The 13,731-nt window shown below is 42.8% G+C and overlaps 1 protein-coding gene and 1 long non-coding RNA gene across 2 annotated transcripts in view; one reads left to right on the forward strand and one right to left on the reverse strand.

The window, feature by feature from the left end:
- NRG1 (neuregulin 1) overlaps nt 1-7,914 on the reverse strand; it is a 1,096,123-nt gene extending 1,088,209 nt beyond the window's left edge. The window contains exon 1 of the mRNA XM_077144417.1: nt 7,167-7,914. Coding sequence (XP_077000532.1) covers nt 7,167-7,914 — 748 coding nt within the window. The remainder of the gene's footprint in view (nt 1-7,166) is intronic.
- The window catches only part of LOC143669834 (uncharacterized), a 35,381-nt gene continuing 29,498 nt past the window's right edge, over nt 7,849-13,731 (forward strand). Inside the window, exon 1 of the long non-coding RNA XR_013169085.1 lies at nt 7,849-7,922. This is a non-coding gene — a long non-coding RNA (uncharacterized LOC143669834). The remainder of the gene's footprint in view (nt 7,923-13,731) is intronic.

Here is a 13,731-nt window from a genome sequence, read left to right on the forward strand (position 1 = left end):
ACCATCTCTCAAAGGCAAACCCTAACCACACATTTTATTTAAAGGCAGCACGTTGTCTTTGGTGACTTGGAGTTACACCGGCCAGAAAAAAGTATTCTTAATCTTAATCCATCCCTGTGAGTGTGAACCCTTTTGATGAGGTGACTTCAGTTAAGGCGTAGCCCCACTGAATCACGATGGGTCTTAATCCTATTAAAGGAAGCCTTGGAGAAAAGGCCACAAAAGAAAAAAGCACAAGAAGAACCCACCCTGAAGAGAAAGAAGTCTCTTGACTTCAGCCAACCAGCTACTTCTGGGGAATCCATCAAAACCTTCATTCTGCAACTACCCCACATACTTTAAACCTACCAATGCCCCCAGTTGCATGAGCCAGTTCCTATAAAAAATTATATAATATTTATAACCACATATGCTGTCAATTGGTTCCATTTCCCTGGAGAACCCTGACTGATACAATTCCATCCATTTCCTCCTCTGGAGATAGCCAACATCTACTACACAGAGGTGAAGCCAGATGTCCCATGTCGTGGAAGAAAGCACCACCACTGCATCTGCTACACTGATAACACATCATCTCTTATGGTTCTTCTAAAGCCATTTCAAGAGGCAGCAAAGGAAAGGATTTCATTATTCCTCAAAGCCCAAAAGGACATGTACTGTTCAGCTGCCATCTAACCAAGAAGACATGGTGTGATTAAAAAATAATAATAATAAAGTGAAAAGTAACTCATTTAAGATTATTTTGATTACTTTGCAGGGATATAAGCAACTCTTCACTTACACGGAGAACTGAATTTCAACATAAGGTATAATTTCTAGGAAGGAAATGGTTAAACACCTTTGCGGAGAGAGGAAAGAAGAACAGAGAATTTGAATACTGAGGTCTAATCCCTTTCAAGTATTTATAACACAGACAACATTTTTTTTTTCATGCTGGGGCTACAGACTATGCAATATGAATACAGTCCAGTAATTATTAAGGAAAAAGAAGTGTAGAGAAATTAAATAACCTTCCCCTGAAGCCCAAAGGTCAAGCAAGAGGAGAGGCTCTGGCTGGTAAGAGGAAATGATCCTGGCTCCAAATGCTACTTCCCGCAGATATCCATCTCAGCCAATTAGAGACCTGAAGGGAAAGAATTAGAAGGGCTTTTTCTTTCTAAATTTAGCACAGAACAGTTATTGTCAGGCTCCAACCAGCTGGGAGCTTCATTCATTTATTCATTTAATTGATTACATAATGGTGTTTATAAATAAAAACCAAGCTATATTGGTATGTATCGTGAGGCAAGAAAGATATCAAATTCACATGGCGGCACATGGCCTTAGTTAGCCCCTCAATTCTTGCATTTGTTTTAGCTTCATTTGCCTTAATGGCCATTCCCAGATGAGAGGCTAACAGTTGGGAAGACAGCATTACCACAGGGGGCTTCCCAGTTCAGCAAAACAGCGCTGCACATCCTTTCTCATCCCCCTCCCCTTGGCTCTTGGCTGGACCCAGCACCAGCACCTTCTTCAGGCACATTTCCTTGTGCTGGGCTCAGTCTACCTCACATATTTGGGCAGAGCATATTGAAAAAGGAAAGAAAGAACCCCTCTGGGTTCTCTTGGTCCATTGTTCCCTCCAAAATCTGGCTACCAGCTCGAGAATCAAGCATTACCCTGAGCTGTTTTCTTCACAGTGCCCAGGACATCAGGGCAGGCATCCAGAGCAGAGCCTTGAGCTTGGAGGGAAGGCTTCCAAACTCGACATCCATGCAGTGTGCACTGCAAATGGAGTCCTCCTGGTTGGGTCCCAAGGCCCATAAGGAACAGAAGGACCATTTGCATTCAGTGGTTTGTGGTCTAAGACTTTTGTTTTCCTACAGACTTGGACCCAGACAACTGAATTATAAGATACCAAATAAGGACTATTCAACGGGACGACATAACAGCAGTTCTATACTTCATCTGCTCTCACAGGCCTCGCGGCTTCCAAAGGACTTCCTATCTGGTGTCGTCACAAGGCAAACAAATAGAGATGAAAGGGAAACACATATGAGACCTGAGTTGGGAAGTGGTAGGACTGTTTCCCATGTACAATTCAAGCTGTGAGTAAATTAACTTTTCTCTTAAGAAAAAAAAAATACATATATATATATATATAATGAAAAACAGGTGTAATTTTTACCAAGTCCCAACAAGGTAAACCAAGGCTAAGAAATAGTTTCCTAGGAACTATTTTCCATGGGTTAAATGTATTGGTTCTCTTGAGGAAGACCCCCAAAATAAGGTAAATTATCACTTGCACATCTTTTACTAGGATGCCTGGATGGCAAGTCTGTATTTGTGAGAATTCTTTTTTAACAACTGGATCTGCACCAAGCCAACATTAATCAATCCATTTCTTAGCTTTCAAATTCACCAAAATTTCTTTTATTTTTTTCTACTTCAACCTGCATGAATCATTTGGGGATGATATTCAAGATGCAAATTCAGAAACAGGTTTGCTTCAGGTAGGCAGCATAAAAACATAGCCATTCAATAAACACAATCTCTCAATACAGGAAGACTTAATTCTGTATTTTGTAAATTCTCAAATAACGCAACTTTATATTGAAGAGTACAATGGGATGTGTCATCAAGCAATTAGGTATTCAAGTATTATTACAAAGTGACTGCTATTTGGGGGATAGGGATAAACTAAGTCATACACTCTTTTATAATGTTATTTCAATTTCAATTTTAACTTGTTTTATGTTACCATAAGGGCACAGAGTAGCAAGTGCTTGTACAAATTCAGAGCATTCCTATATATGGATTGAAAACTGTGCACAATGCCCATTTTTGTTATGTAAAAATGAAAACATTAAAATGAATTTTTACTTTCTTGTGAAAACTTTGACTGAGATAGGTCACAATGTTATTTCTGGTAACAAACTGCTTGAATCACTCACAGTCCTAATTGTACACCTTTCGCTTTCCTTATCTATTTATATAAAGCTAATCAAAATACCCATTCACTAAGAGCTATTACAGAGTGACAAATTTTTCATATCATTTAAATATACACCAAAAACAAAAAAACTTAAGTATTGCTAAGTACTATGGACAGATGAAAGTTTGAAGATCCTCAGACATCTGGTCAGTTCATAAATTGTCACTGAAACTTAAAAACAGAATTTAAAATATGTTATGTGGATAGTTAAGAAGAACGTAACAGAAAGAATTTAGGTATCAAAGCACAGGAGAGCTCCTGAGCAATGAATAGATTATAAGTGACAAAGGCATTTATCTATCCAATCACGCCTTTTGCTCTCATTTGCTGTAAATATCTAGGCCAGTGCAAGCACAGCTCATTGTTTTGATTCTTATTGTTGTTTAAGGTTCCTAGTCTTGTCTAACACATTAGGACATATAGTAAAACTTTCCTTAGACTCAGAGGATTTATAGAAGCCCCACAAATGATGAGGACTATCCCCCCAGTGCTGGTAAAATATTCTATTTCAACTCAGTCATTTAAATTCACTTCTTAAATCCTTTTATTTTAAGGAGTTCTTTACCCAGATGACCTATATTGGTTTCATTTTTATTTATCCTAAATACAGATAAATTAATACATATACACATTCCCTACTCAATAGAAAAAAGTGTTTCAGATGCAGTATGTATTTTTGACAGCAAGATTTATATGGTTGAAAGAGAGCAGTCACAAACACTTGGGAAATTAAATTTACATGTGTATTTATGAAATACAAGCAGCCAGGCTATATCTGTTCCTACTGCTACTTCCGTAATATAGCTTTTATTGAAAATCATTTTCCTCAATGCTTGCTGGAAAATCCCTGAAGCATTTTTGTTTTCCATTTTTACAACACCATAAGATCAGTACACTTTATTAAGCAGTTATTGGGGATACTTATAAGAGCAAGTGCCATTTATCATAAGTGTTTGATAACCATGTTTACATTATCAAATATTCATAATTTTTCATTCCAATATCATATGACATACAGGATATTTAGATTGGAATGTGAGAACACTATGTACAAATTGTGCATGGCCCAACTGTAGATGTTTTTTCAATATCAGTCTTTTTACTTCTTATTAGAAATTAGTCTTTGCTTAGGTATAATTGCAATGCTTTGAAACCAAATGTGTAACACAGCACAGAATGATTTGTTTGCATAATAGAAATTTAATTGAGCAACAAACCGTTTCACCTTCTGATGAACATAAAACCTAGAAATATTTCTTAGTCATTCAGTGAGCAAGGGAAAAAGTAAAGATTAGAAAAATTTTAAATAACTGTAAATGAAGTATAACTTACACAAAGTAGAAAGCAAACAAGCTATGAAACCCCATGCTACAGAAGACACTTCTATGATAAACTAAACAGTTTCTGTTTCAAAAGATCCATTTCTCAAAGAGCTTCTTTTTATATACACTACTCAGGAATTTATCTTAGATAGGGAAAAAAAGAGAAAAAAAAAATCAGAGAAGACTTCTGTCAGCTCAACCCTAAAGCTAATCTGTTGCATTTGTAGTTTCTACACTACTAAGCAACTTGTAAGAAACAACCCTACAGCTAAAAGTATAAGAGCTGGAAACTGTTCCTCTGGGTATAACATCACAAATGACTTTGCTATATTCACCTCTCCAGCCTAGCATCATGGCTGAAACCCAAACACAGCCGTCACACCCCCAGGGCAGCTTCATGTCATTTGATAAGGACAACTCTTCTTCATCATGCTCCCTGAAATCTTCTTACTAGATGAGCACAGCGGCAACTCAACCAGGACAAAATAGTCCCTATTCCCTATAAAAATGTTCCAGTTGTTCATGTCCTTTTGACGGCAGATTCTGTCTGACATTGTTAACTGAGATCAAATGATGAATTCACAAGTTTACATACACACACACACGTGCACACATCTTTATACCGAATGTTCTAAGCATGGATTTACAGAATTTATATTATTTACTTTTTTCTCCAAAATTACAATAACTACTGTGTTCATAAAAGTGCAAGAAAAGACATTTAGCATTATTTTAGTTCTTAGCTAAACCCTTAAGGTTTCATGCAATATTCTATTTTAAAGTACATAATACTAAAATCACCAAACATACACAATAATTACACAAGCCCAGGGCAGTAATTCAGTATGTCTTAATCTACTCAATTACACGCAGGGAGATTTTCAGTTCATTCAAAAAACTGCTTTGCTTAGCATGCCACTTCTCACAACTCTGTATTTCTTTTAATTGGTAAACAAAAGGGAAACACTTGCTTAAGTGAAGCACTTTCCCCTAGGAAGTACAGAAATAGAACAGTCTTCCTCCAGACACCATGCATTTTCCATTTCCAAACACATCCTGGATGATTATAAGAAATTTAGCACTGAAGTCTATTTATTTCTAGTTAAAACGCCTAACTAGCATCATTGCTAATCTGGTAATGCACCCCAAATTCAAGCATGATCCCCGTTGTATCAATGTCCCACTGTGTAAACAATTCATGACTCATACGGTTTGAGGCAATAGTAGATTCCATCCTCAATTACATATAATAAAACATGTGGAAACTGGATGATGGCATAGCTTGAGTGATTTTGTTTCAGAGTCTATAATGGAATAACATACACTGCAGTACAATGGTGTTGAGCTCTTAGGTTCCCTAATAAGTCAGCTCCCAGCAGAACCGTTCCCATGTTTTACAGTGACATCTATCAGCCAGTCCCGGGGAATCCCAACGTCACTCAGCTTTCTTCAGCACCACTCTCTGGAGAACAGCTTCTGTCCACAGAGTGGTGCAGCAATCCTAACAGGTCTCTGGTGCGCACAGAGCATGGTGAAAATAGGGAAATGGTGGGGGAGCAAGGTTCTTTCCTGTCATTTCAAATCAAACAGTAGGTCTTAATTACCTGCAGGATATAAGCACCTCAATGCCAACTGGAAATTTAAAGAATTGGCCATCACCAGATACAAATTTAAAAGAACAGACACAATTTTTTGCATCACAGACGGACTGAACATGGCATGGTGCTGAGTTTTGTAAAAATGCAATGAACCCAACCATCTATTAGACACGTACATAAAGACTGAGGGAAAAACTTAGTATGCTTCTTAGAATTTGCAATGTGTAATCGGGTTAATTTATGGTGGGAGTAGCAATCCTGCTATGTTTTAATGATTATACTGGAATCAAGAAATATATATTTAGATCATAGAAATTATTTTATGAATGGCACAAATGTAATGTGACCTGAAAAATGTAATTAGATCATCACCATTTCTCAACTTTGATAACAGTAACGAGACCTGGGAAGAATACTTGTCTGTGGTAAAAGGGGAAAAGTCTGGGAAATCGAAAACAGCTTCCGAAATTTTTCTTCATGGCCTACAGCCGAAGCGCCCTAATTATCTTCATCTGTTCTGTTTCACTGACGTGCTAAAACACACTCGAAACTAAAATACTGTGAAAACAAATCTTGAGACGATTTTGCTGCCCACTCCCCCCACCCCAAAAAAAGCACAAAAACTCCACTTAATACTTCGAAAAACACATCTCCACAAGGTGCAACCCGTATCTAGCTGTGGGACACTGAGTTCACCAAAAACTCTGCCACATCTATAGAGGAAACTCAGCGCTCTGCCCTCTCCTTGCCTGGGCTCTCCAAAGACCAACCTCAGATCATTTCCATACTCAGGACTGTTAAGTACAAGGAAGGTATTAAAATCCCTAGCACTCATACTCCCTCCTTCAAAGGAAAAACCCCTCAAGGCAGCCCAAAATCAACAGCTTTCACCAAAGTCCAAATAATCCACAAGAAAGAAAGCAGCCGGCACATCCCCTCTCCTGCTCGGTGAACCAGACCCTAAAGGATTAAAAAGTTTGACTTGGCCCCAACCAAGGAACAAACTTGGGCTTTCACCAATGGCAGTGCCCTAGGAAACAGGAAACTGGAGAAGGCGCCGCCTGTGGAATCCGCGAAACCTCCCTCTCTGAGGATCGCCTAAGGGTCCACAACCCCAAAACTGCCAACTCCTCGGACCGCGTCGCTTCCGCAGTAGTCGAAACCCGAGTGGCCGCCGCGCCCCCGGAGCGCCCCCGGAGCGCGCCCGCAGCGCTGGGCTCGCCCCCTCCCCGCCCGGTCGAAGCGCGCGCCCTCCGGGGCCGAGGAACTTACCGCACCGCTTGCACAGCACCCGGCTGACCTCCTTCTTGAGGTTCCGGCCGGTCTCGAGAGGAGGGAAAGATGCTCGGAAGGCTGCCGGCGCGCGGCTGCTGCTGTTGGCATCGGGCTCCATGAAGAAGATGTACCTGCTGTCCTCCTTGAGCCTCCCGCACGAGGGGTAAGCGCGGTGGCCCCAGGTCCCCAGGCGCACGGTGAGCAGCGAGTCCTTCTTCAAACCCCCGGCTTTCACCGCCCACACCTGGTGCACCTTCACCAGATAGGGGACCTCTTGCCCGGAATCGCCGGCGCCGGGCTCCGGGACGGTGGGCCAGGAGGGCACAGTCCCGTTGGCGGTGGACGGCGGCTTCTCGGCGGGCTGCCCCAGCGCCCCGGGCCCCGCGGCTGGAGGCTCGCGCTCGCCTCCCCACGCCCCTGCCTCGCCCGCCGCCGCCGCCGCCGCCGCTGCCGCCTTCCTTTCGAGTGCCCCCTGCTGCCGCCGAGGCGGGTGCACCTTTCCCTCGATCACCACCGCGGCGCGCTGAGCCAGTTCCTTCACCGAGCCCACGCTGGGCGGGGACGAGTAACACACCGAGGCCCCCGCGGGAGCCGCCTCGTCGCCGGCGGCCGCCCGCGGAGCCAGGGCCGCGGTCCACAGCAGCAGCAGCGGCAGCAGCGGCGGCCGCGAGCGGGCTGCGGGGCCGGGACGCGGGGCCCCAGGGCTGGCCCTCCCGGAGCGGCGCGGGGCGCGTCGCCATCTCATGGTGTGAGGTGCGTGCGGGCTCTTGGCTGTCGGTTCGGACTCTGCCTCGCTCTCTCGCGCTGCCTCCCTTTTCCTCTCTCCTCCTCACCCCCCCCCCCCAGCAGCACTCCTCCCCACCCCCCCTTACCCTCCTCCTTTTATTTATTTATTTGGGGGAGGAGGAGAGTGTAGGAGTTGTTTATGGGAGGAAGAGGAGGAGGAGGAAGGCAAGAGGTAGGTGGAACCACAGAGAGGCGTAGAGGTATAGGGCAAAAAAAAAGGAAAGAATTAAAAAGCAAAATAGAAAAAAGAGCTGCTGCCGCCGTCGCCTCGGTTGCTGGGACTGACAGGTTCTCCCGGCGCCGCCGCCGCCGCGCCCGCGCCCTGCTGTCGGGGCTGCTGTCACCGGAGGAGGACGTGGCGGTGGAAGAGCTGCTCAGCGGGTAACAGTCCTTTGTGTGAAGTGATGCTGCGGAGGCTGCTGGGGCCGAGAGCGCGAGGGAGAGAGCCCTGGAGGCGGAGTTGCGTGCCTGGAAATCGCTGGGTGGCCGCGGCGGCGACAGCGCCCTGCGCCTTTCCAGCCTGTTTACCTGTGGTGCGAACTCGCCCCGCGCTGCCCTTCCCCATCCTGGTTTCCGTGCCCAGCCCGCGAGTTTGTGGTCCTGCTCGGTCTTCCCTGCCCTGCGCGCCTCCTCCCCTCTCTGTCGCCCTGATTGCTGCAATGGCAAGCAGGCTGCAGTCCGAGTGGGCTGCGGCGGTGTACTGGGGAGTGAGAAGTGACGCTTCAGTAACCAGAAACCTGTTAGCTGGCGCAGGATGCCCAAACGCAGGTGGGTGGCCGGCGGAGAAGGAAGGGTGGCCCCCAGGAGATGCGGGTTCTCGTTTCAAGAAACTTTCGGGTGAACCGATGACTTGAGTCAAAAGGGAGCAACATGTTCATAGGAGACAAGCAGCAATTAAAACAACTTTATAACATGCTCTCTCCCCTTCAAACGCAGAGTGTGCTTCAGGCATGACGCCCTCACTCCATTTTTGCACAATACTTCAGTCTAGATGACCCGTCTTTTCTTCTATTGAGATTCCTGGATCATCGTGATTTATGACATGTAGGGTTACTGCTTATTCGGGCATAGTTATTGAACAAGGCTATTTTGTATAAAGTTTGTCGCACTTTATCAACTAACAGTTTTTTTTTTTTTATGAATGAATGAATGAATGTAAAACTAAAGAATTTTCCCCAGTTTCTAGATCGAAGGAACCTGGACATGAGAAGTTATAGATCAAATAATATTCCATCTGAATTTCCCACCCCACCCCACCCCCAAATTTAGGCGCTACTTCTAAAAACAAGAATCCATCATTTCCAAGGTACTTCTTTTTTGAAGAAGTACCATTCAACAGAAAAATAACTTATTCTAAATTTTAAAGGTAAATGTTTCCTCTTATGCTCGTTTATGGTGGAAATTATATTTGATGACCTAATAATATAACTGGGTTAAAGTTCTTCAATGTGCAGTTGACTCTTATTGTGAAAATTTAAGATCGGAAGCATTCCAACTTTATTAAAATCCTTAATTCTGGAATTCTACAAGTTGCCTTTAGCAGTTTCTTGAAAGAAAGTATGTTGCATAAGCTTTAGATTCTTTTTTGTAAAAAAAAAAAAAAAAAAATAGAAGTGCATTTATAAGCCACCAGCTCATATGCTTTTGAACCCTGGTGCCCGAGCTATTTATTGAATGAAAATGATTCAGACATCTAAGGCCTATTGGTCCCTTCACTTTCCTTTTACCTGACCCCACACATTTCTGCCTCTTGATCTTCATGGAGTTAAAGCTCTAGCCTAGAATACATTCTCCCTTCGTCTCTAATTTTTTAGACCCTTATCAGTTATCTGTTGCTGCATCTGTTGCTGTATGACATACCACTCTGAAATTTGTTGGCCTCAAACCATATTTATCCATTCATTTAGTCCAGGATTTCTCTGGTTGGTAGTTTGTACTGGGCTCGGCTGAGGGTTCTTTTGCTCTTGTCTGGACTCACTGACGGCTCTGCTAGGGGCTGGATGTACTCAGCTGAGACAGCTCATCCCCCTTCACGCGGGCTCATCCTCCAGTAGCCTCAGCCTGGGCTTATTCATGGCAGCTGGACATGTTCCAAAAGAGCAGCCAGAAGACACAAGGCCTCTTGAGGCTTAGGCTCAGAACTGGCACAGTGTCTCTGCTGCCACCGTTCCAAGGCCAGCTCAGATTCCAGGGGTAGAGCCGAGTAGCTGAAAACTTACATTGCCAAGGAGAAAGGACACGGTGTGGAGAATAATTGCAGCCATTTCTGCAAACAATCTACCACAGATCTTAAACATCCTCTGAGTCCACCTACCCCAGGAAACCTGCTTTCTTAAGTACTGAATGCTCAGAGTAACCACCCCCACAATATGCTGCCCTGCGTTTGCAGTCTGAAACATGCCTCCTCAATTTTAATCATATTACTTCTTTTATTGAGCTCTAAATGTTTCACACGTTTTATACCCATGTCTGCAACTAGATTTCAAGTTAGTGCAAATGAGTTTACCATATTTTGAACTTCCTGTTTTAACCCAATTATTGGCACACTTTAAGCACTCAATAAATGTCAGCTGATTAATCATGGACTGAGTGGCATTGTGTTTAGGATATATTACCCCAACAGTGTCACCAAGGGATAGCATTTTAAGCAACAAATGCAGCAGTAAAAAGTTAAAGCACTGGCTTCCAGAGTCATTAAATGCATAGATAGCCCTCTTAATACTTTACAAAGCATGTTTGCTAGGGCAGAATATAAGCTTCCTCTTTTGAAAAAGCACTTTTAAAACTGACTTGCCCCTACTGGTGCATTTTCTACCACCCATCTTCTAGCTAAGTGTTGTTCGGGGGGGGGGGGGGGGGGGTGTAATTCTTGTGGATCTTTTGTGTCCTACTTAGGCCTTCTTAGACCAGTTTAATACTAAAACCTGTTTGCTCACATTTCCATGTTTATATCAGAGCACTCCTTTACCAACGTACCCATATATTGGAGGGTGGCTATCCTGGCTTTGTCTTCTGAATGAGGGGGAGACGTGGCATTTCAGAGTTAGCACATGCTTGAGGAAGGATATAAATAATTGTTCGGTTCTGATTAAATGCTGCTCAGAAAAGGGACAGATTTAATTTGTCAACATCATTGTTTTAGAAATACAGAGAGAAAACAAGCTCTTCCTTATAAACCTCCTACCACTGGTGGTTCTGAAACTTGAGCTGCATTGAAATCTCATGTGCATCAAGAAAGCAGAGGTTACTGGCCCTGCTGCCACAGTATTGAATTCAGTGAGCTTGCCAGGAGAGCCCAAGAATTTGCATTTCTAACAAGTTCCCAGGCAATGCTGATGCTGCTGATGGGGAGATCACACTTTGAGAACCAGGGTCACAAACTTTAGATTTAGAAACTTTGTATTTCTACAACATAATAATATTGTAAACATATTCAGACATTGTATTCAAATAGTCAATTTTTCCACCATCATGAACTTTCTCTTTTATATTTTCCTCATCCCGTTTTTTTTTTTTTTTTTCACATGGGCAGGCACTGGTAATCGAACCCGGCTCTCTGGCATGGCAAGCGAGAATTGGGACCTTCGCACTGCCCTCCTCAAGCCCAATTTTGAAAAGAAAATGTGGATTACCTCCTTAGTTCTCACGGGCTAGTGCTATTCAGCAGACTTCATGTGAGAAGTTAAGGCGCAGTCTGACCTTGAGGTGCTCAGAGTTGAAGCCAAAAGGAAAAACTCGAGTCCAGAGTGGTTGTCCTTCTCTTACTTGGGAAGGTTTTGTCTGCTGATGTGGGGAATGAGCAGACAGATGAAATTGTGCACTTAAATGTGAAATACTATTTTTACTAGTCTAGAAATTTGAAGAGGAAGTCCACAGTTGGCTCACAGTGCAGTGGCAACTGAAAAGGGTTTCCCACCCCTACCACTTTATACTTGATTAAATGCCCCTAAAAGGTGCCTCTTGAAGAGGAAGGCAGGAAATCTACAGAGGCACTGATATCTACTTTATCATCACAAGAGTGCACACCTCCAGCCATAAATCACAGAACAACTATACTGCTGGTCACTTGCTTAGCAACCTGACTTGGAGCAGGCCCCAGGACAATTTTGACATTTATTTAACAAAGAGCTAGACTTGAGAGAAGAGCAGGTCAAATGAACTAGTGAATATGCACCCATAGAGGCCACACAGAAGAAGCAATATAACTATGTCTCTGCCAAAAGGTAGTTAGAAGGTTAGGGAGACTTTAGAAAACACCAGCTGTAATAGGAATTTTCTGGAACTGTGCCTAGTTCCTGCACAGTGATTCACAGATATTGGGGGCCCTGGACACTTCCATCCAGCCAGCCATCCAGCCATCCAATCATTCAATTATATAATTTTTTTTTAATTAAGGCAGTACTAGGTAGCATAAAGAGGGAATAAAGAGATAAAAAGCTTTTGCCCTCAAGTTACTCAGAACCTTAAGCCGCTCATTTGGATGCTTGGTATGACATGAGATTTCAGCCCAGCTGAGTGGGAGGAAAGAATAAAATCCAGAGTATTATCTGATTGCTTGTGTGTGTGTGTGTGTGTGTGTGTGTGTGTGTGTGTGTGTGTGATCTATGTTGGAACTTTGTGGCAAATATTAATGATCCAGGAGTCTCATTTAGGTTCATTTCCTTAACTCACCTAAGCAACAGCCATTACCAGCCAACAAATAAATGAGCAATCATAGGATATTTACAAAGGTTAATATATATAAAGCTTAGGGAAATAATTGGCCTGGGATCAGATATCCAATTCTGCCATCTACTAGCCCTGTGACCCCGTAAAAGTTGTGACTTTTCTGAGCCTGTTCCCTTATTTATTAAATGTACATAGTCCTTGATTTATTTCAGAGTGTTCTTGCAGGGATTAAAATAGTTTGATAAATATATATTAGTTTGCAAGCTACTGGAATGCAATATATCAGAATTAGAATGGCTTTTTTTTTTTTTTTTGGCATGGGCAGGTTTCTGGGAATTGAACCCAGGTTCAAGCTACTGGAATGCAATATATCAGAATTAGAATGGCATCACCAAAAATCTGTGTTTCTGTTTTCCAAGTGTCAGCATCTGTGTCAGCTCTGTTGTTTCTGTCATTTCTAGCTCTCCCCAAAATGTTTCCTCTTTTAAAAGATTCCAGTAAACTAAGCAAGAACCACCTGGAGTGAGTGGAGTCATGCCTCCATCTATTCAAAAGGCCACACCCACAATTGGGTATTTCACATCTCTGTGGATATGATTTAATGAAGTTTCAATCTTACAGTATTGAATCAGGATTGAAAGAAACAGCTACCCCTACAAGATTGGATCAAGATTAAAATATGGCTTTTCTGGGGTACATAATATTTTCAAACCAGCACAATATATATGAAAATGCTTTGGAACTCCAGTGTTATGCAATCACAAAGTAGATAAATGATCCCTTGCCTCAAGAATCTTCCTACCCAGCAATGGGAACAGCACATTATGGAAACTGCCTTACAGTTGATCATATAACGTCTGCTTAAATGCCTTTATTGCCAGAAGTTCACTACTTCCGAGGATGTGTATTCCATTATTGGACATCTGCATGTCTGACTATTTGAAAGTGCTTTTCTATTAACAGGCTGTAAACCTCTCATTAAAGACCTGGTCATAAAATTCCAATGATGACTGTTATGTACCATTGTTATATCACTATTTGATTTGACTGAGTCAGCTGTGATTGCTGCCTGGGGCTGGCAGTCCTGTCTTTCCCATCATCCCTCCTT

This window comes from Tamandua tetradactyla, chromosome 26 (genome assembly GCF_023851605.1).
Source record: "Tamandua tetradactyla isolate mTamTet1 chromosome 26, mTamTet1.pri, whole genome shotgun sequence".
NCBI lineage: Eukaryota > Metazoa > Chordata > Mammalia > Pilosa > Myrmecophagidae > Tamandua > Tamandua tetradactyla.